The 24,695-nt window shown below is 48.6% G+C and overlaps 2 protein-coding genes across 2 annotated transcripts in view; one reads left to right on the top strand and one right to left on the bottom strand.

Moving 5' to 3' along the window:
- Positions 1-7,266, bottom strand: part of KCNN4 (potassium calcium-activated channel subfamily N member 4) — a 45,216-nt gene extending 37,950 nt beyond the window's left edge. Inside the window, exon 1 of the mRNA XM_060257926.1 lies at positions 6,925-7,266. Coding sequence (XP_060113909.1) covers positions 6,925-7,125 — 201 coding nt within the window. The 5' untranslated portion in view covers positions 7,126-7,266. The remainder of the gene's footprint in view (positions 1-6,924) is intronic.
- Positions 1-24,695, top strand: part of LOC132586006 (uncharacterized) — a 476,363-nt gene that overhangs the window by 59,366 nt on the left and 392,302 nt on the right. The gene's annotated exons all lie outside the window — the stretch shown is intronic.

The raw sequence follows: 24,695 nt of genomic DNA, 5'->3' as shown, positions 1-24,695 counted from the left end.
GGAGGAAAATGACTGCTGGAAACTCATTATTCCCTATGGAGACCAATTCCCATAGGGAATAACGAAGAATTGATCTGTGGGTATCTGGGGCTCTGGGGTGGCTTTTTGAGGTAGAGTCATCAAATTTGCAGCACAGAATCCAGTGCTTCTCCTCAAAAGACCTTCCAAGTTTCAAAAAGATTGAACCAGGGGGTCCAATTCTATGAGCCCCAAAAGAAGGTGCCCCTATCCTTCATTATTTCCATTGGAGGGAAGGCATTTAAAAGGTGTGCAGTCCCTTTAAATGTGACAGCCAGAACTCCCTTTGGAGTTCAATTATGCTTGTCACAACCTTTCTCCTGGTTCCACCCCCATTTTTCCTGGCTCCACCCCCAGAGTCCCCAGTTATTTCTTGAATTGGACTTGGCAATCCTAGTACATACACATATGTGAGATGTGGAATTTCCAGGATCCAGGGCTTTTTTTGAGCAGGAACGCAGTTCCAGCTGGCTGGGTGTCAAAGGTATGGCCTAATATTCAAATGACTTCCTGCTGGGCTTTTTCTACAAAAAAAAGCCCTGTGTGAAACAATGGTGAGGTCAGGGGATGTGGCCTAATATGGAAATGAGTTCCTGCTGGGCTTTATCTACAAAAAAAACAAGCCCTGCCAGAATTCCCTGCTTTCCCCCCTTTTCTTTTTGCTAAAACTGGAGAGGGAGAATTAGATGGGGAGCTGTGCTAGTCTGCGTAGCAGCAGAAAAGGCCAAGAGTCCATAAGCACCTTCAAGACTAAGGAAATTTGTGGCAGCGTAAGAGCTTTACTGAGTCACTGCTCACTTCTTCTGCTCCTCCCGCCAAATGTTGTTAGTCTTGGAGATGTTTCCGGACCCTTGCCCTTTTCTTCGGCTTGTGGAAGGTAATTCAGAGTGAGGCTGAGGAAGGAAGGAGCTCTGGAACCTCAAAATTGTATTGTTTTCTTTCTTTCTTACGCCCCCCCCCCCCAAAAAAAATACTTGCTTCTGGGCCCCATTATTCAAACCCCCTGTGAGAATTTTGCTGAACTGTTTAAATCTTAAACAGACTTTCTAATATTTTCCCTCACAAAAAAAAGAGGAAAATAACCAAAAACATCTAAAGCAGACAGAAGGAAATCTTCCTCACGCTACTGGGGTCACAGAGGAGAAAGTCATTGAAAACGTACGACGGGAGCAAGGTGTTATGATGACAATTGTACTTGAAGAAGCATTTTAAGGGAGATGCTGAGATGATATAATTTAGTACACCTTGGGGTGATGTCAAGGGTGTATGGCACATATGCATATGGGTTATGCAAATGAGTTGTGCTAATGAGCTCAGGCACCTCCTTTTCTGCAAACGTCGTTTCACGCAGGTTCCCTCTAAGGTGAGTTAGTGTGAGCTAGCCCATGGGGTTTTTTTAGTCTCTGGGTCACACGTTTTTGTCTTAGCTCCAGAAAAATGGCCCCGGAGCAAACTTATTCATGCAGTAGCTCACAGCTTTAATGGCGGTAGTTCATGAAGGAGAATTTGAGCTCACAAAACTCCACAGCTTAGAGGGCGTATAGGTGATGAATTAAACCTGCTCTTGGGGAAGAGACTAAGGCACCTATGGATTACCTGGATGTTTTCTCTGTATGCCAAAGAACTCCTTCAGGGTGTCAATTTTAATCTGCAAAACAGATTAAAGGGGGGGGTTAAGGGGGTTAAGCCCCCTCCCCAGCTCCAATCCACCCCACCCTCCATGGCTGTTTTGCTCTTTAGAAACAGTGAACAGCCCGTCTTTTGGCCTATGAACACTTTCCTCCTATCCCAGCATAATCACTTCTCCAGAAAGTCCAGCCCATTGTGAGTTTAATCATGCAATTAAAGGTTATGGTTTTGAATAAGGAAACAGTCAGGGTCAGTTTAGCAACACGCCCTTGCATCAGAAGCCAGCGCGAGGCAGGTTCTCGGAGAGTAAAGATGTCTAAGCGAGAAAAAACTGGATGAAATGTTATGTTTGGTTGGACACTCAAGACTCTTAAGATTCTCTGGTGTGATCTGATTTTTCTTTCTCTCCCTCCCCCCCCCCCGTGCTTATATTACAATATTTATCCTTAATCGAATGTTTAAATTTATTTTGAATAAAATTGGCAAAATGCTAGAATATAGCTAGCGATTTATATTATATAACTTCAAAATGGAATATACACATACATTGCTTAGATTAAAATAACGATAAGAGATAACATATGCTAAGACAATACGGTAGAACTATCCTTTTGACTTTGGAAAGTATTTTATAAAAATAAGACCGGAATGTACTGTGCTTTTATCCCTCTTCTTTCTGTCTCCCGTTTTCTAAACTTTTTTGAAACCAATAAAAACTTTTGAAAACTGAGAGTAAATGTCTAAGAGTCCAGGAAACAGAGGAAAGCTCAGTCATCGCATGGCTAGGAGGTACGTGGGGGGTGGGGAGGGGTGAAGCATCCTTGGGGAGGAAACTGGAGTGACACAGAGACTCAAGCGTCTTCCCTTTGGAGGATCAGGGAATGGCCTAAATGAATGAACGCTGCATGCTTGCCACGGTTGGGGCAAAGAGCCAGTGCGGTGTCATGGTTAAGAGTGTTGAACCAGTATCTGGGAGGCCCAGGTTTGAATCTCGCTGGGTGACCTTAGCAAGGCTGCCCCTGCCACTAGGTAGTTTCGTGTCGTGGTTATGTGTGCGGACTCTTCTCTGGGAGAACCGGGTTCGATTCCCCACTCCTCCACTTGCACCTCCTGAAATGGCCTTGGGTCAGCCACAGCTTATCGCAGGAGTCGTCCTTGAAAGGGCAGCTGCTGTGAGAGCCCTCTCCAGCCCCACCCACCTCACAAGGTGTCTGTTGTGGGGGAGGAATATAATGGAGATTGTGAACCGCTCTGAGACTCTGGTTCAGAGAGAAGGGTAGGGTATAAATCTGCAGTCTTCTTCTTCTTCCAGGCAAAATAGGTGATTGCCTAAGGTGCCGGCCTTCTGGGGGCTCAGAATTGGGCACCCCCATGTGACTCGGTGATGTTATCAGTGCGAGGGGGAGCACCAGAAGTTAGCTTTGTCCAGGGTGCCAGACAGCCTAGGGCCAACCCTGGACCTCAGGCCAGCATCACACCCTCGGCCTACCCTACCTCTCAGGGATGTCATGAGGATAAAACGAGGGAGAGGAGAATGATGGAAGCCACTTCAGGTCCCCGGTGGAGAGAAAGGCAGGGTATTAGATGAATAAAATAAAGCTTGAAGCAGAAAATCAGAAGGGCGGCCCCCTCCCCAACACACACACCTCCTCGTCATGCACACACTTGTTCCTGATGGGGCTTATTCCACAAGGAAAGTTTCCTGTGCTGCTTCCATTCAAATGAACAGTTCCTCTCCTTCATTTCTGTGATACTGCCTTGTTATAAATTGGACTTCAGTGGTCCACCAAGGTCAGTGTTGTCTGCTCTGACCGGCAGTCGCTCTCCAGGGTTTCAGGCAGAGGTCTTTCACAACACCGCCCACCCAATCCTTTTATCAGGGATTGATAAAAGCAGGGGTGTCAAACATGCGGCCCGGGGGCCGAATGAGGCCCCTAGACTGGGCTCCTATCAAGCAACTGGCTGCCCTCTGCTTCCTTTTCCCTCTCTCTTGCTTCCTTCTGCATAACAGCTTGCTTTGCAAGGCTTGCTCCTTTGCACAGGGGCTACAGAGCAAAACCTCTATTTTCTCCATTGGATGAGGCTCCTCCGTTGGGGAGGAAGTGGGGGGCACAGCTTGCTTTGCCAGGCTCTCTCTCAATCGCACAGCAGAGCTACTGAGCCAAGTCACTCTTCCTTCCATTGCATCTTTAATTGTGTTTGTGTCCTTTATAAAGCCAAGTCTCTCTTCCTTCCATTGCATCTTTAATTGTGTGTTTGTGTCCTTTATAAAGTTTCCATCTCTGCTACCTAATCTTAAATACACACATGGCATCAATCCCTGGCATCTCCAAAAAAGGGTCCAGGCAAATAGGTGTGAAAAACCTCAGCTTGAGACCCTGGAGAGCCGCTGCCAGTCTGAGAAGACAATACTGACTTTGATGGACCAAAGGTCTGATTCAGTATAAGGCAGCTTCATATGTTCATGGACCAGCCCGATGTGGCCTGGCCCAAGAAGGTCACATTTATGTCAGATTCAGCCCTCATAACAAATGAGTTTGACACCACTGGAAAAAGAGATGCTGGGGACCTCTTTTATCATTTGGATGATCTTGGGAAGCCCACCTGAGGCTGCTGTCTCTTGGCCAGGGCCCCCTCGGAACAGTTTCCAGGGAGCCAGACATAATTCCATAAGGAAAGAATGTACATGCCATGCTGGAACTTTTCCTAGCGTTGGAAAAAAGAATGGTTCACAGCTGCTGACGCAGCAGCGGGTCCTCTCCATTTTCATCCCACCAGCTTCTAAAGGCATGTATGCTTGAGACCAATGTTCCCTCTAAGCTGAGTTAGTGTGAGCCAGCTCACAATTTTTTAGTCTCCAGCTCACACATTTTTGTCTCAGCGCAGGGAAAATGGCCTTAGAGCAAACTAATTGAAGCAGGAGCTCACCCCTTTAATGCCAGCAGCTCACAAAGTAGAATTTTTGCTCACAAGACTCCACAGCTTAGAGGGAACATTGCTCGAGACCTTCACTGTACGTGGTGGCAGCGAGTCCCACAGGCTGATAATCATTGGGGTTGTTTGCCAGGGCCACCAGTGGGGGGTTGGGGCAATGTTCCCTCTAAGCTGCAGAGTCCTGTGAGCAAAAATTCTACTTTGTGAGATACTGGCATTAAAGTTGTGGGTTACTGCATAAATAGTTTGCTTCTGGGGCCATCTTTCTTGAGCTAAGACGAAAATGTGTGAGCTAGAGGCTAAAAAACTGTGAGCTAGCTCATGCTAACTCAGCTTAGAGGGAACACTGGTTGTGGGGTAGAGTTGCCAGATCCAGGTTGGGAAACTCCTGGAGATTTGGGGATGGAATTTGGGGAAGACAGGAACCTCAGTGGGGTGCAATTGCCGTGGAGTCCACCTTCCAAAACATCTTGTTTTCTCCAGGGGAACTGAGCTCTGTAATCTGAAGGTCAGCAAGAACATATGAACATATATATGAACATATGAAGCTGCCTTATAGTGAATCAGACCCTCGGTCCATCAAAGTCAGTATTGTCTTCTCAGACTGGCAGCGGCTTTCCAGGGTCTCAAGCTGAGGTTTTTCACACCTATTTGCCTGGACCCTTTTTTGGAGATGCCAGGGATTGAACCTGGGACCTTCTGCTTACCAAGCAGATGCTCTACCACTGAGCCACCATCCCTCCCCACATTCCAGAGTGTTTCCAGCGTCCCATCTGGATGCTGGTGTCCCCATTCAATATACTTTCATTGGTAACTTACTCAGCTGAAGTTTTAGCAGGTTCCTTGGTAGGGGGCCAGTTTGAATGAATGGAGCAGGCATTAACTATAACACTTGCTTATTAATTTGTGTCTCCCCCCCACACCAAAAAAATATATATATATATATATTGTCCAGCCCTGACATGTTGCTACTCCAGGCAACGAAAAAAGAAACAAAAAGGTTTACAGAGCGCCCGACAACTTTAGTTCAGGAAACCGTAAACTTTCTCGTGTTTCCTTTGATATCTCCTCCAAAGCATCTATTTCGGGGGCTCGGGTGACGCATCTGTTTCAGCTACAGATGCAAATGTTTGATGCTGAAGCGATCAAACGGTAAAAGACTCACTTGCTATTTCTTTGTGGCTGTCAACGTGGAAAGCTTTCCCCAAAAAACTTGGAAGGATTACCTGCACGGACAAAGATCACCTGCGCTGGCAGAACTTGTGTTTTCCCCGGCCTTACTCTTAAACCATCTGCACACAATCTGACCCGCCCCCCCTCCAGAGCACAGTAACAGATTTTTTTTTGTTGTTCTGAACAAAAATCCATCGCAGAGCAGATCATACGTAATAATATGCACACGGGCTAGACAGATTGTGAAGCAGTTAATGTTTAAGCAGTCGGTGTTTTGACCGCCGAAACCGTCGCTTGATTGAATGAACTCCACATCCCTAATTGAAAGAGGTTCACACAGCAGAACTTCCTGGTAGATTATGCCCAGAATGTGTTATTAATTGGATGGACTCCGGCTGAACTAAGTGTAGGCAATCGTTCCAAGTTTCACAGAGCTCTTTCATCAGACAGAAAGGCGGCCGGTAGCTGAGACACCGTTGCACACAGCCTGCCCGGCCAGCTAGACATCTCGGCTCAGTAGCCAGTTTTCAAGAAAGTTTCTTTCTGGGCCCCAGATCTATCGCAGTGGAAGGCTGGCAAAGAGACTAAGCATTGCTCTGAGTGGAAATGCGGAAATCAACCCTTACTGTTCCCTGGAAGGTCAGATGCTGAAGCTGAAGCTCAAATACTTTGGCCACCCAATGAGAAGGGAGCCCTCACTGGAGAAGACCCTGATGCTGGGAAAGACAGAAGGCAAAAGAAGTTGGGGACGGCAAAAGATAAGATGGCTGAACAGCATTACTGATGTAACTAACATGAATTTGAGCAGACAGGAGGGCCTGTTATCCCTTGGTCCATGGGGTCGCAAAGAGTTGGACTCGACTGTGCGACTGAACAACAACAACAAAAGAAATACCTTCAGACAGCGGCAATGTTCCCTCTAAGCTGCAGCAAAAGTGAGCAAAAATTCTTTGTGAGCTACTGGCATGAAAGCTACCCCATAAATTATTGTGCTCTGGGGTCATCCTTCCTGAGCTAAGACAAAAATGTGTGCGCTGGAGGCTAAAAACCTGTGAGCTGGCTCACACTAACTCAGCTTAAAAGGAACACTGGACAGGGGTGCATTTGGCAATCCTAAAAGTTCAGACAGAATCCAGCAGCCAGGAGATGGAAATAAAGGAAGGGACTCACCTGGCAGTGTCCAAACCAGGCCAGCTCGGTGTGCAAAATCATCAGCAGGATGCCCATCAGGGCAGTGCCCAGCGCCCAGCCAGCCAGCTTGCGCTCTTCTCCCAGCAGGATCTTCCGTAGCCGAAGCCGTCGCAGGTTCTCGCCCGGCTCCCCGGGGATGGGCAGCACCATGGTCTCAGCGGGGTCGCCCTTGTTCTGCATCTCTTGGGGGGCCGGCGAACGCTTGGCCCTTGGGGTTGGGAGGTAGGGGGGGAAGACCCCCTGGGTGGAGCCCCATCCTTGCCTCTTGAGCAGCCAGCAGGCAGCCAGGGTGAGGGAGCAGGGAGGCCGCAGGAGGGGCCTGGGGAAGGAAGGAAGGAAGGAAGGAAGGAAGGAAGGAAGGAAGGAAGGAAGGAAGGAAGGAAGGAAGGAAGGAAGGAAGGAAGGAAGAAAGGAAGAAAGAAAGAAAGAAAGAAAGAAAGAAAGAAAGAAAGAAAGAAAGAAAGAAAGAAAGAAAGAAAGAAAGAAAGAAAGAAAGAAAGAAAGAAAGAAAGAAAGAAAGAAAGAAAGAAAGAAAGGGAAAGAGAAAGAAAGAAAAAGAGAAAGGGAGAGAGAAAGAAAGAAAAGGGAGAGAGAGAAAAAGAAAGAAAAAGAGAGAGATAAAGAAAGGGAGAGAGAGAGAAAGAAAGAAAAAGAGAAAGGGAGAGAGAAAGAAAGAAAGAGTAAGTAAGTAAGTTCAGGCAAGGGTGGAAATAAAAGAGGACGGGCTATATCCTACCCGCTTTGTCACTGGGGAGAAAGGCAGGAAAGGGGTCCTTTCGACGGCTCTGGTGTGGACCGAAGCCCCGCGGGAGGGTGGCTCCAGCCGAAAGGGACTGGCAAGTGGTAGAGGGGGAAAGCTGGCCGGTTCCTCCGCAGAGCAGCAGTCTTGCCGGCCAGCACCAGCGAGCGTCCGAGGGCCCGGGAGATCCTGCAGGCGGCGGCCAGTGCGCCCTGGGCGCAGCAGGGGGCGAGAGGCTGGAAGGCAGGCGCGGAGAGCGAGGGGGCGCCCGGGGTGAGGTGCCAGGGCTTGGGAGCGCACAGCCGGCCGGCCCGCCCACGGCCGAGAGCTGCCTGGAGGGAGTTTGGGTGCCGCCGGCGGGCCGGTCCTTGAGCTTCGTCACGGGGCAGGGCAGGGCGGGGCGGGGGCTCCCTGGGGAGGCTGGCGCGGCGGCAGGGCGGGAGGGCGGCTGGACGAGCGGAGCTGAGCCCGGTGGGGCGGAGGGCAAAAGGGGGCATCGGGGGACCCGCGGGAGGGGGGCAGGCTCTTGATTCGGACCCCCCCCCAAAAAAAAACAGGTGGCGGGACTCAGAGCTGTTTGGGAAGGATAGATTCCACCCTGCGTGTGCGAAGGGCTGGTGGAGGGTGCTGCGGTGGCGCTCTGCCTATGCCCAGAGGCACGCTTTTCACAAGTTTCGCAGCCGGATTCTGCCCAGTTCTCCAGACTGAAAATACCAAGAAAGGATGGCCCCTGGGCATGCACAGAGTCACTTCTCACCATTTACGTAGTTTGGGGTAGTGGTTAAGTGTGCGGACTCTTATCTGGAAGAACCCCGTTTGATTCCCCACTCCTCCACTTACAGCTGCTGGAATGGCCTTGGGTTAGCCATAGCTTTGACAGAGGTTGTCCTTGAAAGAGCAGCTGCTGTGAGAGCCCTCTCCAGCCCCACCCGCCTCAAAGGGTGTCTGTTGTAAGGGGGAGAAGATCTATAGCAGGTTGTAAGCCACTCTTGAGTCTCTGATTCAGAGAGAAGGGTGGGGTACAAATCTGCAGTCTTCTTCTTAATCATGAGCACTCTGCATATGCTCAGACGCACGCTGCTCACAAGGCTTGTTTTGCAGGCACTGTTGAGCTGGACTCTGCTGGGCTCTCCAGCCTAACAATTTCGCCCCCATGAAGTGGCCAGGTACCAAGGCCTTCGGCTCTAGGAAGTACCAAGAAAGGAGTGCCCCTGAGCATGCACAGAGTTCCTTTTTGCCATTTAGTTGCAGGTTGGCTAAGTTGCAGCTGCTCGCCAAATGTAAAATACAAACTTCATCCGCTCCCGAAATGTCTGATGGCTCCTACAGATTTTTTTTTTTAATCCTTCACTCCGATATTTGCAAAATCTTATTTTTAAAGGGGGAAAGAGTAACAACTTTCCATCCCCAGAAAACATCACTTCCTGTTTAGGTTGCAGCTCTGGGCATCTTTGTTGTTTGGAAGTAAGCCTGCCTAGAACAGTGACTCATACAGATGCATGAAATGCAAGCTCCTTTAAGGGCAGGTGATCTACTGTATATCTGCATGAGGAAGAATGAGACAGCCAGGCCCCTAACTGGTACAGAGATGCAACAGAATCATCCACCCCAGCAGGAGCTGAATAGAAGCAGTCCCAGGTGTCAGAGTGACTCATGCAGAGAAGCGGCAGCAGGTATCCTCTTCAAAGAAGAGATACATTGGGTTCATCTGAGCCTTGAGTTAATTGATTTGCTATGGCAGGCAGATTGAAATAACACTGGGAATTACAGAGGCTGGGCATGAATGTGATGGGGGCACCTATTGCCCCCAAATTCCATAACTCTCTCTCGCACTCTCTATTTTCCTATCTTCATCTCCTACCTCCGTTGACTGTAAATGGAGCAAACAGATTCCCCCCCCCCACAAAAGCCTTTTTCCTCTCTCACACTTTGCAAGGACTTCCTTTACCAATCCTGCCCCACTGAAGTAGAACTGAGGGTCCCTAAAACAAAGTTGCCAACTTTTTTTACTGGCCCCTGCGCCTATGCTTTTCACGCCTGCCACAAACAGCCAGTTGAAATGCCTGTGTCTTTTTTGTTTCTTTGTTTGTTAAGGTTCCATCAGCCTGCAAATCCCACTGGGAGAGCACCAACAGCTGCTTGGGAAACCAAGAACCTTAAAAACAGCCCTTCCTCAAACAGGCAGTGCAGCGCAGTGGTTAGAGTTTTTTTTTTTTAATTAAAAATTATTTTTAACTAGGACCAGGAAGATGTGGGTTTAAGTTTAACTGGGTCCAGGGAGATGTGAGTTCCTGTCATGCCTAAAGTTCACTAGATGTTCTCAGGCTCCATCACCATCTCTCAACTTCTCCTTCCTTGGAGATGCTTTCTTTTCTTGATTAGGTACTGCCCTCCCCCTTTTGGCTCTGGACTTGTAGGTTGCCAACAATACTCCCTCTAAGCTGTGGGGTATGGTGAGCAAAAATTGTACCTTGCAAGCTACTGACATTAAAAATTGCTTTAAAAAGGTAAAGGTAGTCCCCTGTGCAAGCACTGAGTTGTGCACCCATGGGGTGATGTCACATCATGACATTTTCTTGGCAGACTTTTTACAGGGTGGTTTGTCGTTGGCTCCCTCAGTCACCTACAAGCTGGGTACTCATTTTGCAGACCTCAGAAGGATGGAAGGCTGAGTCAACCTTGAGCCAGCTACCTGAACCCAGCTTCCACCGAGATTGAACTCAGGTCATGAGCAGACCTTGGACTGCAGTACTGCAGCTTACCACTCTGCGCCATAGGGCTCCTATTAAAGTTGTGAGCTACTGCATAAATTAGTTTGCTCTGGGACCATTTTTCCTGAGCTAAGACAAGAATGTGTAAGCCAGAGGCTAAAAAAAAAGCTCACACTAACTCAACTTAGAGGAAACACTGGTTACCAACCTTCATTTCAAGGGATTCTAATAAGGGGAGAGAGAACCCATGTGGCAAGTTTGTTCCAGGCCCAGAGAAACGGTGCTCAGGTTGTGTTCGAGAAATGCTGAATTTCCCCAGGAATGGTTGAAGAAGTAGTAGAAGAAGAAGATATTGGATTTATATCCCACCCTCCACTCCAAATCTCAGAGTGGCTCACAATCTCTTTTATCTTCCTTCCCAACAACAGACACCCTGTGAGGTAGGTGGGGTGAAAGGGTTCTCACAGCAGCTGCCCTTTCAAGGACAACCTCTGCCAGAGCTATAGCTGACCCAAGGCCATTCCAGCAGGTGCAAGTGGAGGAGTGGGGAATCAAACCTGGTTCTCCCAGATAAGAGTCCGCGCACTTAACCACTACAACAAACTGGCTATCTGAAACTGATCCAGTTTCAGTCTGAAATTGATCCAGCACAAGCAAGGAGGGAACTTTTGTCCTGACACAGCATTCTTGAAAAGGGGTGGGGGGGCAGGGAATGAAGCCCCATTTACTGGAAAGCAGAGAGTTTGTTGAACTTCTTAAATGTCCCTGCAAACGCAAGCACTTTACTCCTTTCTTTCTGGTTCCTTGCAAGGTGCAGGGCGAGTGTTGACTGTATGAGACCTTTACACTGAAACAGCATTTTCAGATGGGGAAAGAATCAACAGCTACAAGAAAACAAGAGTTCACTGAAGTTGAGAGGAGTTTTCTACCCTCCCCTCCCCACTGCTGATTCTTCCCCTTTTCATATGAGATGCTGTTCTCCAAAAAAAATGTGAATCTGAACAGAACCATAAGAACATAAGAGAAGCCATGTTGGATCAGGCCAATGGCCCATTCAGTCCAACACTCTGTGTCACACAGTGGCCAAAACACCAGGTGCCATCAGGAGGTCCACAGGTGGGGCCAGGACACTCGAAGCCCTCCAACTGTGCCCCCCCCCAAACACCAAGAATACAGAGATTCACTGTCCCAGACAGAATTGCATCAATACCTTGATGGACCTCTGCTCCACATGTTTATCTAAATCTTATTTTCTTTAAATGAAATATTTAAGTAAAGGTATGCTGGTGGGGGAGGGGTAGGTGGGACGCTAGAAGGACCAGTATTTGGGGAGAGGGGGGTAGGCAAAAATGTTTTATTGTGGGACTAAAGGGCTTTTACGACTGGTGCTTGCACAGGGGACTACCTTTACCTTTAAGAGCCCCGTGGTGCAGAGTGGTAAAGCTACAGTACTGCAGTTGGAGCCCTCTGCTCACGACCTGAGTCCGATCCCAGCGGAAGCTGGTTCAGGTAGCCGGCTCCAGGTTGACTCAGCCTTCCATCCTTCCGAGCTCGGTAAAATGAGTACGCGGCTTGTTGGGGGGAAAAGTGTAGATGACTGGAGAAGGCAATGGCAAACCACCCCGTAAAAAGTCTGCCGTGAAAACATTGTAAAAGCAACGTCACCCCAGAGTCGAAAACGACTGGTGCTTGCACAGGGGACTACCTTTTTAAAGGGCTTTTAAGAGGCTTTCCGAGAAGGAAAATGATAAAGGCGAACAGATGCCAGGAATCGATTTCTGCTGTGAAACCAATAGCACAGGGTGCTGTGTATATTTCTGGTTTATTGTGAAATGTGGTGTGCACCGTTTCCTAAGAAAGGACCTCACAATAACCAGTGCTTGAGCTGAAGAAACAGTCTGGCATGTCAATGATCAGTGATGTTAAATGTATTTATTTACTTCATGGATATCCTACTTTGCTCCCCAAAGGGGAACTAAGGGGGCTTACATCAGTATCTTTTCTTCCACAGTATCCTTACAACAAGCCTGCGGGATAGGTTAGGTTGAGAGTGTGTGATCAGCCCAAGATCACCCAGTGAGTTTCCGTGGCAGAGTGGGAATCCGAGCCTTTGTTTTTGTTTTTGTTTTCAATTTTAAATAAATTTATTAATATTAATATAACAATAACAATAACAATCCAACACATACAACTATTACAATATCTATAACTTTAGCCATCCCATTATGCTTACAATATTATGTAGAGAGACTTAATAGAATACAAAGTCTATATATTTTTCTGGCAGTTGACATGAAACATTTTGTTGTTCTTGTTTTCCCAGATTCTAGTCCCACACTAGAGAGCCGGTTTGATGTAGGGGGTTAAGAGCAGCGGAATCCAATCTGGAGAACTGAACTTGATTCCCTACTCCTCCTCCACATGAAGCCAGCTGGGTGACCTTGGGCTAGTCACAGTTCCCTCAGAACTCCCTCAGTTCTCCCTCAGAACTCCCTCAGAATTTGCTCAGTTCTCCCTCAGAACTCCCTCAGAATTTGCTCAGTTCTCCCTCAGAACTTTCTCAGTTCTCCCTCAGAATTTGCTCAGTTCTCCCTCAGAACTCCCTCAGAATTTGCTCAGTTCTCCCTCAGAACTCCCTCAGAATTTGCTCAGTTCTCCCTCAGAACTCCCTCAGAATCTGCTCAGAACTCCCTCAGTTCTCCTTCAGAGCTCCCTCAGAAGTCCCTCAGAACTTTCTCAGTTCTCCCTCAGAACTCCCTCAGCCCCACTGACCTCACAGGGTACCTGTAGTGGAGAGAAGAAGGGAAGGTGATTGTAAGCTGCTTTGAGATTCCTTAAGGTAGAGAAAGTATAGGCTAAAGATTCAGTATAAGGCAGCTTAATGTGTCCATTTGTTAGGGAAGGGCTATGGCTTGCTGGCAGAGCATCTGCTTGACATGCAGAAGGTCCCAGGTTCAATCCCCGGCATCTCCAGGTGAAAGGATCTGGTAGGAGGCGATGTGAGCCTTCCCCTTAATGGGTTGAGGGTCTGAATCCATATAAGACAGCTTCATGTCTGTATTCATGCGAGACATCAACGCTGTGGAGTCAGGCCTACCGAGCCAAACCTGTGACTTCCTAGAGCCAGTTTGATGAAATGGTTAAGTGTGTGCGCTGTAATCTGGGAGAACCGAGTTTGATTCCCCACTCCTCCACAGGCAGCCGGCTGGGTGACCTTGGGTCAGTCCCACGTTCTCCCAGAGCTGTTCTCTCAAGAGCATTTCTGAAAAGAGCTCTCTCGGCCCCCACCTGCTGTGGGGAGAGGAAAGGAAGGCGATTGTAAGCTGCTCTTAGACTCCGAGTGAAGGGCGGGATGTAAATCCATTCTCCTCCTCCTTCTCCTCAGAATGTTGCTTCTCTTGCTTTAGAAGTTCCCCTCTGAGATGCACATACAAACTCACCAACCATCCCCAAAGGCTCTTCTGGGACCTGAAGGAACAGAGGTGGGTGGAGCACGACTCAAAGGCCTCAGAGAAGGCGAGGGAATTACCCTGATGGCCTGCATGGCAAGGAATGAGTCAGAGCGGGCCGCTCGAATCATGGCCTCGGATTGTGTCAAGGAGTTATTAATACACAACACTTGGGAAACGCACACAGGGCCTTCCCAGAGTCCTTATTCATCCTCATGACAACACCTGCCGAAAATGAGTCATTTTGTTTAATAGGCAAGGGAACTGGCACCCTGAGGGCACAGGAAGAGTGAATGCCGGAGGCTGCCTTACGCCAGCTAGCTTCGCCTTGTCTGCATCTTTCCCCAGCGCCTCCCTCATGAGATCCTTTCAGTCAGAGACGCCAAGGATCAAACCCAGGACCCTCTGCATTATTTATCTGATGCTTTTTAATCCTGCCCTTCCCCCAGGGAGTTAGGGGCAGCATCCCTGATTCTCGCCTCCTTTACGTTCTCCTCACAACACTCTTGTGAGGTAGGTTAGGCTGAGAGAGAGAGAGAAGATGATGATATTGGATTTATATCCCGCTCTATACTCTGAATCTCAGAGTCTCAAAGTGGTCATAATCTCCTTTACCTTCCCCTTCCCCCATAACAGACACCCTGTGAGGTAGGTGGGGCTGAGAGAGCTCTGACAGAAGCTGCCCTTTCAAGGGCAACCTCTGCACTGCAAGAACTCTGGCTGACCCAAGGCCATCGCAGCAGCTGCAAATGGAGGAGTGGGGAATCAAACTTGGTTCTCCCAGATAAGAACCTGCATACTTAACAACTACACCAAACTGGAGAGAGAGAGAGAAAGCCCTAGGCCACACTTAAGTTCCAAGGTCTGTGGGGATTTAAATCCATCTCTCTGGTGACAGTCTGACAATCTTACTCCTACTCGCATCTAGTGAAAGAGGCTTTGACTCTCAAAAGCTCATACCCTGCGAATATTATTGGATTTCAAAGTGCTGTGGAACTCGAATCTTAATCTTTTCACTGCATTATGGCACCTTCCACGTGCTGCCTGTCCCTGTCCCATCAGAGGACCTGACCCATCTGAAATGTGACCGTAGGGAGTCATCCAGCGTTGCAAAGGGAAAGTCAAAGGATATTAATTTCAGGCCGGCAGCTGCGTTGGACTGAAGCAGCAGAACAAAGTGTGAGTCCAGCAAAGCCTTTAAGACCGAGGTGCCATTGGACTCAAATTTTGTTATAATAATTTCAGTTTTGAGGCTTGCTTTAACAGTGGATGGGGGAGCATTAAAAGAGACCAGGAAAAGCTGGATTTTGAAAAAGGATTTGAATTATGGCAGTTTGGTGTAGTGGTTAAGCGCACGGACTCTTATCTGGGAGAACCAGGTTTGATTCCCCATTCCTCCACTTGCAGCTGCTGGAATGGCCTTGGGTCAGCTGTAGGTCTCTCAGAGCTGTCCTCAAAAGGGCAGCTTCTGGGAGAGCTCTCTCAGCCCCACCTACCTCACAGGGTGTCTGTTGTGGGGGAGGAAGGTAAAGGAGATTGTAAACTGCTCTGAGACTCTGAGATTCAGAATGAAGGGTAGGGTATAAATCCAATCTTCTCATCATGGTAAAAGGATTCAATTTCATCTCTCCCATTCGAAAAGCGAGATTCGAATCCAGGAGCACCTTAGAGACCAACAAGATTTTTGTGGTATAATCTTTGGAGAGTCAAAACTCCCTTTGTCAGATATGTCAGAGCTTTGATACTCGAAAGATGATTCCCTGAAAACCTTGGTCTCTAAGGTGCTACTGGATTTGAATCTCGTACCCATTCCCACTACCCTTATGCTGCTCTCGTGCTCCTCTTCTCCGCGGGGCTTCCCCGCACTATCTGCCTCGGGGCTGCAACTTGCTTCGCCTTTTTCGCGCAGCAAACAGAAACTAGTTTTTAGAGGCTCTTGTTTGCTGCGTGAAAGAGGTGGAGCGGGTTGCAGCCCCAGGGCAGATAGCGTGAAATCCGAGGGAAGCCCCACAGAGGAGAGTGAGAGCAACGTAAGACTAGTGGGAAATTGGTCTGGCTCATCCACTTCAGACCGACGTGGCTACCTTCCGAAACCATCCTTCAGGGACAGTGCGGCGCAATGGCTGGTCGGAGTAGGATTTGGGAGAGCCAGGCTCAAATCGCCACTTGCTCTGAAACTCATCAGGTGACCCTGGCCCAGGCCTTCCCGGCCTAACCTACCTCGCAGGATTGTTGTGGGGACAAAATGGGGGAACAGGAGAACCACAAATGCCGCTCTAGCCTCTTTGGAGCATGGACAAGATACAAACGTGAGATAAATGAACACCGAAGGAATGGCAAGGAAGGATTCAAAGGAAGGCAGTTGTTTATTATCCAAAAATGGGGGTGGCCAAACTGCAGCTTGGGAGCCACATGTGGCTCTTTCACACATATTGTGTGGCTCTCCAAGCCCCTACTGCCCCATCAGCCAGCTTGGGGAAGGTATTCTCTCTTTAAATCACTTTGCCAAGCCAACCAGCAGCTTGGAGAATGCATTTAAAGTTGCTTTAGTTCCCCCTTCCCATCCCTCCCCCTCTAATTTTCCTTCCTTCCTTCCTTCCTTCCTTCCTTCCTTCCTTCCTTCCTTCCTTCCTTCCTTCCTTCCTTCCCCCAAATATCTGATGTTCATGTCTTGCAGCTCTCAAACATCTAATGTTTATTCTACGTGGCTGTTACATTAAGTAAGTTTGGCCACCCCCAATTAACAGAGCCCAGTCTTGCTTAAGTCACAACCAATGATCCCTCTAAGCTGTGGAGCCTAGTGAGCAAAAATTCTACTTTGCGAGCTACTGACATTAAAGCGATGAGCTCCTGCATCATTTAGCTTGCTCTGGGGCCATCCTTCCTGAGCTAAGAAAAAAATGTGTGAGCCGGAGGCTCAAATACTTTGAGCTGCCTCACATTAACTCAGAAGGAACCCTGGTCTGGTTGGTGCTGACGCTGCCGATAACTTCCAGTCCCAATTTGCAAGCCCTGTCTTGATCAAGGATACAGCGCTCTGCTGCCTGATTCCCTTTCAGGGCCAACTCTGCAAATGCAGCTCCTTTCCTTGGCTTTTGCACCAGCACAGACAGGCAAACGTTCAGCTATTTATTATCATTACAGGCTTCACAATGGGATGGGCACCACTTGGATTTTCCACCCTAGATGCCAAGATCTTGGGCGAGCCCCGTCTCCGTACCTACCCACCCTGCTGATTCAAATTCACAATACCCTCCTCCTCTTTATGCAGGACGGTTACGCACGAAGCTGCCTTATACTGAATCAGGTTAATATTGTCTGCACAGGCTGGCAGCAGCTCTCCAGGGTCTCAGGCAGAGGTCTTTCGCATCCCTGCTGCCTGGTGCTTTCAACTGGAAATGCCGGGGATTGAACCTGGGACCTTCTGCATGCCAAGCAGATGCTCTGCCACTAAGCCACAGCCCCTCCCTCAGGCAGCAGCTCCCCAGGGTTGCTTTCGCATCACCTACTGCCAGATCTTTTAAACTGGAGACACCAGGGATTGAACCTGGGACCTTCTGCCTGCTGAGCCGATGCTTTAGCTCTAAGCCACAGCCCTTCCCTAGGGGCATAGCTAAGAGTTTTCATATGTTCCTCTACACTTTAACTCAGGGTCCCAGGGCCGAATCAGGCCCCCTGAGGGCTCCTACCAGGCCCCTGAGCAACTGGCTGTCATCTGCTTCCTTCTCCCTCTCTCTTGCTTCCTTCTGCATCACAGCTTACTTTGCAAGGCTTGCTCAATTGCACAGGAGCTATAGAGCAAAGAGAGCTACAGAGCAAAACCTCTCTTTTCTCCATTGGCTGAGTCTCCTCCCTTGGGGAGGAAGGGGAGGAGGGATAGCTTGCTTTGCCAGGCTCTCTCAATCACACAGCAGAGCTACTGAGCCAAGCCTCTCTTCCTTCTATTGACTGAGGCTCCTCCCTCGCCTCATCCCCTGGGGGAGGAAGGAAAGAGCCAGAGCTTCCTTTGCCCAGTTCCCTGGATCCCATGGGAGAGCTGCAAAGAAAGCACCTTTAAGACCAATGAGTGATAGTGTTTTAAGCATGATCTAAGATTTAAAAAAAAACAAACCTTTAATTGTCGGCACTTTGGATTGACTTAGAGACACCCATCTGTTCTCAGCCTCTGTGTCCTTTATAAAGTTTATGTCTCTGCTACCTAATCTTAAATAGGTACTCACATAGCCCAGTCAGACATGGCCCAATATGGCCCAGCCCGACAAGGTCTCATTTATGTCAGATCCGGCCCTCATAACCAATGAGTTGGACACCCCTGCTTTATCTCATCATGCATGACAGTTTTGCCCTGCACAGCCAGCCAGCTGGGGTTTTGAGGCTTGCAGGAATGTGGAAACCAAATGCAATGGATGGTCCCTGTGTGTGCTCTCTGGACAGCCAACGGCAGCTACACCGTTTCATTCTCCTTCTCTCCGAATAATAGGATTTGGGGCCATCCCAGGAAGCTGATGAGCAATACATTCAGGAGGGGCAAGAGGAAACACTTCACTGCCCAAGGAGAGGTTGGGAATTTTGGAATTCGCTTCCGGATAAGGATGCCAGCCTCCAGTTGGGACCTGGAGATCCCCCCCCCCCGAATTAAAGTTTATCTCCAGATTACAGAGATCAGATCACAATCTCCTTTATCTTCCTCCCCCACAACAGATACCCTGTGAGGTGGGTGGGGCTTTCAAGGACAACTTCTGCAAAGAGCTATGGCTGACCCAAGGCCATTCCAGCAGCTGAAAGTGGAGGAGTGGGGAATCAAACCCGGTTCTCCCAGATAAGAGTCCACACGCTTAACCACTACACCAAACTGGCTCTCTGTAAGGAGACCGTAAGCCGCTCTGGGACTCTGACGTGAAGGGTGGGGTACAGATCTAATTTCTTCCTCCTCCTCCTCCAAGGTCACTGGCTGGTCAATGCATGAGAGAGGATGCTGGACGAGATGAAATGCTGGTCTCATCTGGCAGATCCAACGCTCAGTGGCGAAACCTGATCCTGCATTCAGAATGTGCCAAACGGGCAGCACAGAAATCTCCGCATCCTCCTTGGCCTGCGGTTGTTTGCCAGGAGTGGGAACCTGCTGAATCATGACCACAGAACCCTGCTTCTCCCACTCCCAATCTCTACCACCAACTGTCCTATCCTGGGCTCTCAGCTTGGGTCTGATTCACTGAGGTTGGTGGTACTCGGTGAGTCATCGGCAGAACGTTGCGGAGGTTTTCAGCTTTCGGCCCATCCAAGGAGGCTCAGGGACCCGGCTTTCTTGCACTGGAGGTCCCTCTTTCATCAGAGGCCAGAAGCGGTTTTCCAAATGACAAGGAAGGGCAAACCAGCGCAATTACTGCAGGGGGGGGGCTGGGAATTTCCATCCAATACAGCAGCCTCCTCCACCGCTTTGTATGATCAGCTGCTCAGCCACAGAGGGAAGTTTTTCTTTCCAGCATCCGGCAGTGGGCGACCTCCGAGTGCTGGATCAGAGGGAGAGGGCATCTGGCTCAGTGGAAGAGCCTCTGCTTCGCATGCAGAAGGTCCCCGGTTCAATCCCCATCATCTCCAGTTAAAAACAACCATGTTCTCTCTAAGCTGTGGAGTCTTGTGAGCAAAAATTCTACTTTGTGCGCTCCTGGCATTAAAGTTGTGAACTACTGCCTAAATGAGTGTGTTCTCGGGTCATCCTTCCTGAGCTAAGACAAAACTTTAAATATTTAATTTTAAATATTTGTATAATTATATATTTAATTTTAAATATTTGTATAATTTTAAATGTATTAATTAATTTTAACTGTTTTATGCTTAAATGTTACTACGTGAAATCTTATGCTGTGAGCCGCCCTGAGCCACTTGTTGGGAAGGCGGGATATAAATAAATAAACAAACAAACAAACTGTGTGAACTGGAGGCTGTGAGCTGGCTCCCGCTAACTCAGCTTAGAGGGAACACCGGTAGGAGGTGATGCGAAAGAACTCTGCCCGAGATCCTGGAGAGCAGCTGCCAGTCTGAGTAGACAATACTGACCTTGATTGACCCAGGGTCTGATTCAGTACCAGGCAGCTTCATGGGATTAAGGAAGACAGCCATCAGTGCTACTGCAAACAGAGGGCTTCCTCCTTCCGCCTTGACTGCCTGTTGAACAGGGTTAGCTTTGCTCTGTCTCTAATAAAACCACAAACGCAGATTGGGCACATGGTCAGCATCTCTTGCATTTCATGGAGAGCTCTGTGCAATGCAATAAGCTTTGTGTGAGCTAGCCCACAGTTTTTCAGCCTCCGGCTCATGCATTTTTGTCCTAGCTCAGGAAAAATGGACCCAGAGCAAACTAATTGATGCAGGAGCTCACAACTTTAATGCCAGTAGCCAGGGGTTGTTTTGTAGAAAAATAGGTGGTGGAGCTCATTAGCATAACTCATTATCATATGCCGCCCCCCCCTCACCAGCCAAAAGCAACCCAACACAAGAAAGGAGAGCCCTGAGCGAGTGAGGCCTGCTTGGGATGGCTAGAGATCCAGCCAGCCTAAGCAGGCCTCACTCGCCTGGGGCTCTCCTGGGTTTCCCCCCATAGTCAGAAGGCCAGCAAGCCACCCAAAATCACATAAGAAGTAGAGAAAGGGTGGTGCGGGCTTCTCCAGGGGTTAAGGGCTGCTGGGGTGTGGCAAAGCTCCTGGTGGCTGTCTGGCTGCCTGCTCTCCTAATCCAGGGATTGTTATGCAGCTACACCTACTAATCAATGGACAAGGTAGGTGGGGAGGAGGGGGAGTATCAGAAAGGTTCACTAACTGCGCTCCTGTGAGCTCCTGCTGAATCTGAGGCCTGCCAGTAACTCACAAAGTAGAATTTTTGCTCACAAGATTTCACAGTTTAGGGGGGAGAAATTGGTTAGGAGACAAGCCACTGTGCCAGCCCAGGGAATTTAGTGCCACATACGGGTGGCTCCTTGAATCAAGTATTTCCACCACCTCTGCACCTTATACAGCGTCTCTGGGCACCAAACTATGCCAAGACCCACAGTTCAACACTCTACAGGTTATCTGAAGATATGCATCAGTCTCTTGGCAATGGACAGATTATACTTTGCACACACTCAGATTTCATTTAAAATTAACCCCCCCTTGCACACAAAGGGCCCCGTGGCACAGAGTGGTAAAGCTGCAGTACTGCAGTCCAAACTCTCTGCTCACAACCTGAGTTGTGGAAGCTGGGTTCAGGATCCCGGTGGAAGCTGGGTTCAGGTAACCAGCTCAAGGTTGACTCAGCCTTCCATCCTTCCAAGGTCGATAAAATGAGTACCCAGCTTGGTGGGGGAAAGTGTAGATGACTGGGGAAGGCAATGGCAAACCACCCCGTAAAAATGTCTGCCCTGAAAACACCGTGATGCGACGTCACCCCAGAGTTGAAAACAACTGGTGCTTGCACAGGGGACTGCCTTTGCCTTTTACCCCTTGCACACACAACTCCTCCTGGATGTAAAAGATTTCCGCGTCTGAGATTTGCCACATCAAATATTTTCCGAGTACGCCTGGAAACAATATATGCACTTGACATCCAGAAATGTTATTTAGATATACGACTGCATTTGATGTGTGATGCCTGAGGGTATTTGCTGTTTGACAATACAGGAAAGTGGAGAAACAATGGAATCCAGTATCTGACAGTGGCAAGAGTTGATAATCTATGACAGGGTATCTTTTAGGCCTGCCAGTCTAGCAAGAGCTGTTAATCACTTTGAACTTTAAAAACCCAGAAATATACACTGTAGATATTGGATTTAAGAAGATATTGGATTTATACCCTGGCCTTCACTCTGAATCTCAGAGCAGCTCACAATCTCCTTTACCTTCCTCCCCCACAACAAACACCCTGTGAGGTCGGTGAGGCTGAGAGAGCTCTCACAGCAGCTGCCCTTTCAGGTGAGGCTGAGAGAGCTCTCACAGCAGCTGCCCTTTCAAGGACAGCTCTGCCAGAGCTATGGCTGACCCAAGGCCATTCCAGCAGGTGCAAGTGGAGGAGTGGGGAATCAAACCCGGTTCTCCCAGATAAGAGTCTGTGCACTTAACCACTACACAAAGTTACAAAGTTAAGCCTGGCCAGATCAGACTACAGGGTCACCAATTCGGCCATCCTGTTTCAGTTAGATGCCTCTTGGAAATTCAAACACATGGCATCCTTTGGATTTGAAATTTTAATCTGCCAGACGAGTCACAAAAATCAGAAGATGTTGACAAATTTTGTTCCAGCTCTAGCTTAGAGGGGGAATCGTTTGATACAAGAATCAGAGGTGGCCGAACTGTGGCTCAGGAGCCTCATGTGGCTCTTTCACACATGTCGCTCTCGAACCCCCACCACCTCATTGGCTGGCTTGGAGAAGGCATTTGTCTCTTTACATCACTTATCCAAGCCAAACCGCCCGTGGCCTGGAGAATGCATTTAAAGTTAAAGTTGCTTTCTTTCCACCTCTCCATCCCCATCTATTTTCCTTCCTTCCTTCTCTCAAACATCTGATGTTCATCTCTTGTGCCTCTTAAACATCTGACATTTATTCTGTGTGGCTCTTATGTTAAGCAAGTTTGGCTGCCCCTGTTTTATACTATCAGTATTAACACAGAAATGATTCCCAAGAATGCATGTCACTGCCTTATACTGAATCAGACCATCAATCCACTTTAGTTGGTATTGTTTACTCAGACTGGCAGCCGTTCTCCAGGGTTTCAGGCGAAGGTCTTTCACCTCACCTCCTACCTGCCTCTTCACTGGAAATGCCGGGGATTGAACCTGGGACCTTCTGCATGCCAAGCAGATGCTCTGTCACTGAGTCACTGCCTCTCTTATTAGCCATTTTTCCAGGAAATGATACGTGTGTATAGCAGATGTGTATAGTTCAGGGGGTGGCCAAACTTGCTTAGTGTAAGTGCCACATAGAATCAGATGTTTGAGAGCCATAAGACATGAACTTCAGATGTTTGAGGGAGGGAGGGAGGGTGGAAGGAAGTAGAGGGAGGAGGGAGAGGTGGAAAGAAAGCAACTTTAACTTTAAATGCATTCTCCAAGCTGCCAACCGGCTTGTCTTGGAAAAGTGATTTAAAAAGAGAAATACCTTCTCCAAGCCAGCTGACAAGGTGGGGGGGGGGGGCTTTGAGATCTACCCAATATGTGTGAAAGAGCCACATGTGACTCCTGAGCCGGTATAGTTACACAGAGTGATGTATTTATGCCACCTCTCTGTCCAGAGGCACTCGAAGCTACATATAATATCTCCGCCTTTAACAAGAGCATTTAATCCCACACTAAAAAACAATCAAATAAAGCCCAGTCCCATAATCCAAACCAGCCACATCAAAGAGGTGCCATAAAAACAGCCCCAGCAGCTATTAACTCCCTGGTTTCTAAAGCAGGGCTGCGCCCGACAATAAAACCGGCAAAAGCGAAATTAAATGAACAGGAAAGCAGTCTTGGAGATCCGGCCCTACACACACACACACACACCAAACACTTTCTCCAGAAACTTCTCAACGCATCTCCTCTCCTGCAACATAAGGCGTTTCTTGCATAAGATTCTCCCAGAATTCCTTTCCCCTTTGAAATAATGCTGCCACCAGGCACAGAGAGGCGGAGGAATTATGATTCACCCCAAGGCCGTTTATGACACAGAAGCTACTATTTTCATACAGGGCGGGGAACCCTTGGAAGTTGGTCTCCTCAGCGGAGCCTGGAAACACTGAGCCGTCGCCCCATGGAGGAAGAGTCATTCACAGCAAAGCACAGAAAAGCAATAGCTGGAAAGAGGATTCCTCCCTTCCTTTGGCTCACTGGGCAAAAGCCTGTCCTGGTGGGTTCTCCTTTGGAGGTTTTTAAACAGAGGCCAGATGACCATCGGACAGCAATGATGATTCTGTGAATTTAGGCAGGCTATGGGAAGGAGAGCAGGAAGGGCTTAGTTCTCATGGCCCTTTCTTACACGCTCAGGGAATGCTGTCTGCCACTTTTAGGTCGGGAAGTAATTTTCTCCAGGCCAGTTTGGCCAGGGATCCTGGAGGGTTTTGTGGGTTTTTTGCCATCTTCTGGGCATGGAGCAGGTGTCAGTGGATATGCGTGGGGGAAGGTTGTTGTGAGTTTCCTGCATTGTGCAGGGGGTTGGACTAGATGACCCTGGAGATCCCTTCCAACGCTATGATTCTGTCCAGCAGCAGAAGCGAGAGGGCTAGTCAAAGAAACAGGAAAGGTCCTGTGTTGGAAAGAATAGAGGGACAAAACAAAGGTGATTCAGAAGGCCGCGGCTGACGTGGACTTCAGGGTGCTGAATGAAGGTCACCATCCTCCAGCTGGGTCGACAAAACTACAAAGGGACCACAGTGTACCGCACGAGCAAGCCAAATATATAATCACTGTGTAATAGTGATTTATAATTTAAAAAATACCTTACTGTTGTTTTTGCAAGAAGTGTTGTCTACACACGGCTTTTTTGAGCAGGAACCCAGTTCCAGCTGGCTTGGCATCAGGGGTGTGGCCTAATATGCAAATGAGTTCTTGTTGGACTTTTCCTACAAAAAAACCCTGTCTACACATTACTCTACACATCTGTCAAAGTATTCCTGGGCAGCTGAAGGAAGGGAGGGATCCTTGTTCTAGCCAGCTCTTTTCTGTGTAGGTAGACTAGACCAAGAGCGGCCCAACTGTGGCTCGGGAGCCACAAGTGGCTCTTTCACACATATTGTGTGGCTCTCAGTCCACCCCACCCTGTCCCATCGGACGGCTTGGAGAAGGCATTTGTCTCTTTCAATCACTTCTCCAAGTCAAGCCAGCCAGTGGCACGAAAAA

The sequence above is a fragment of the Heteronotia binoei genome, chromosome 17, assembly GCF_032191835.1.
Source record: "Heteronotia binoei isolate CCM8104 ecotype False Entrance Well chromosome 17, APGP_CSIRO_Hbin_v1, whole genome shotgun sequence".
Lineage (NCBI taxonomy): Eukaryota > Metazoa > Chordata > Lepidosauria > Squamata > Gekkonidae > Heteronotia > Heteronotia binoei.
Note: the sequence above shows the minus strand (reverse complement) of the source record. Positions and strands in the feature narration are given on the sequence as shown.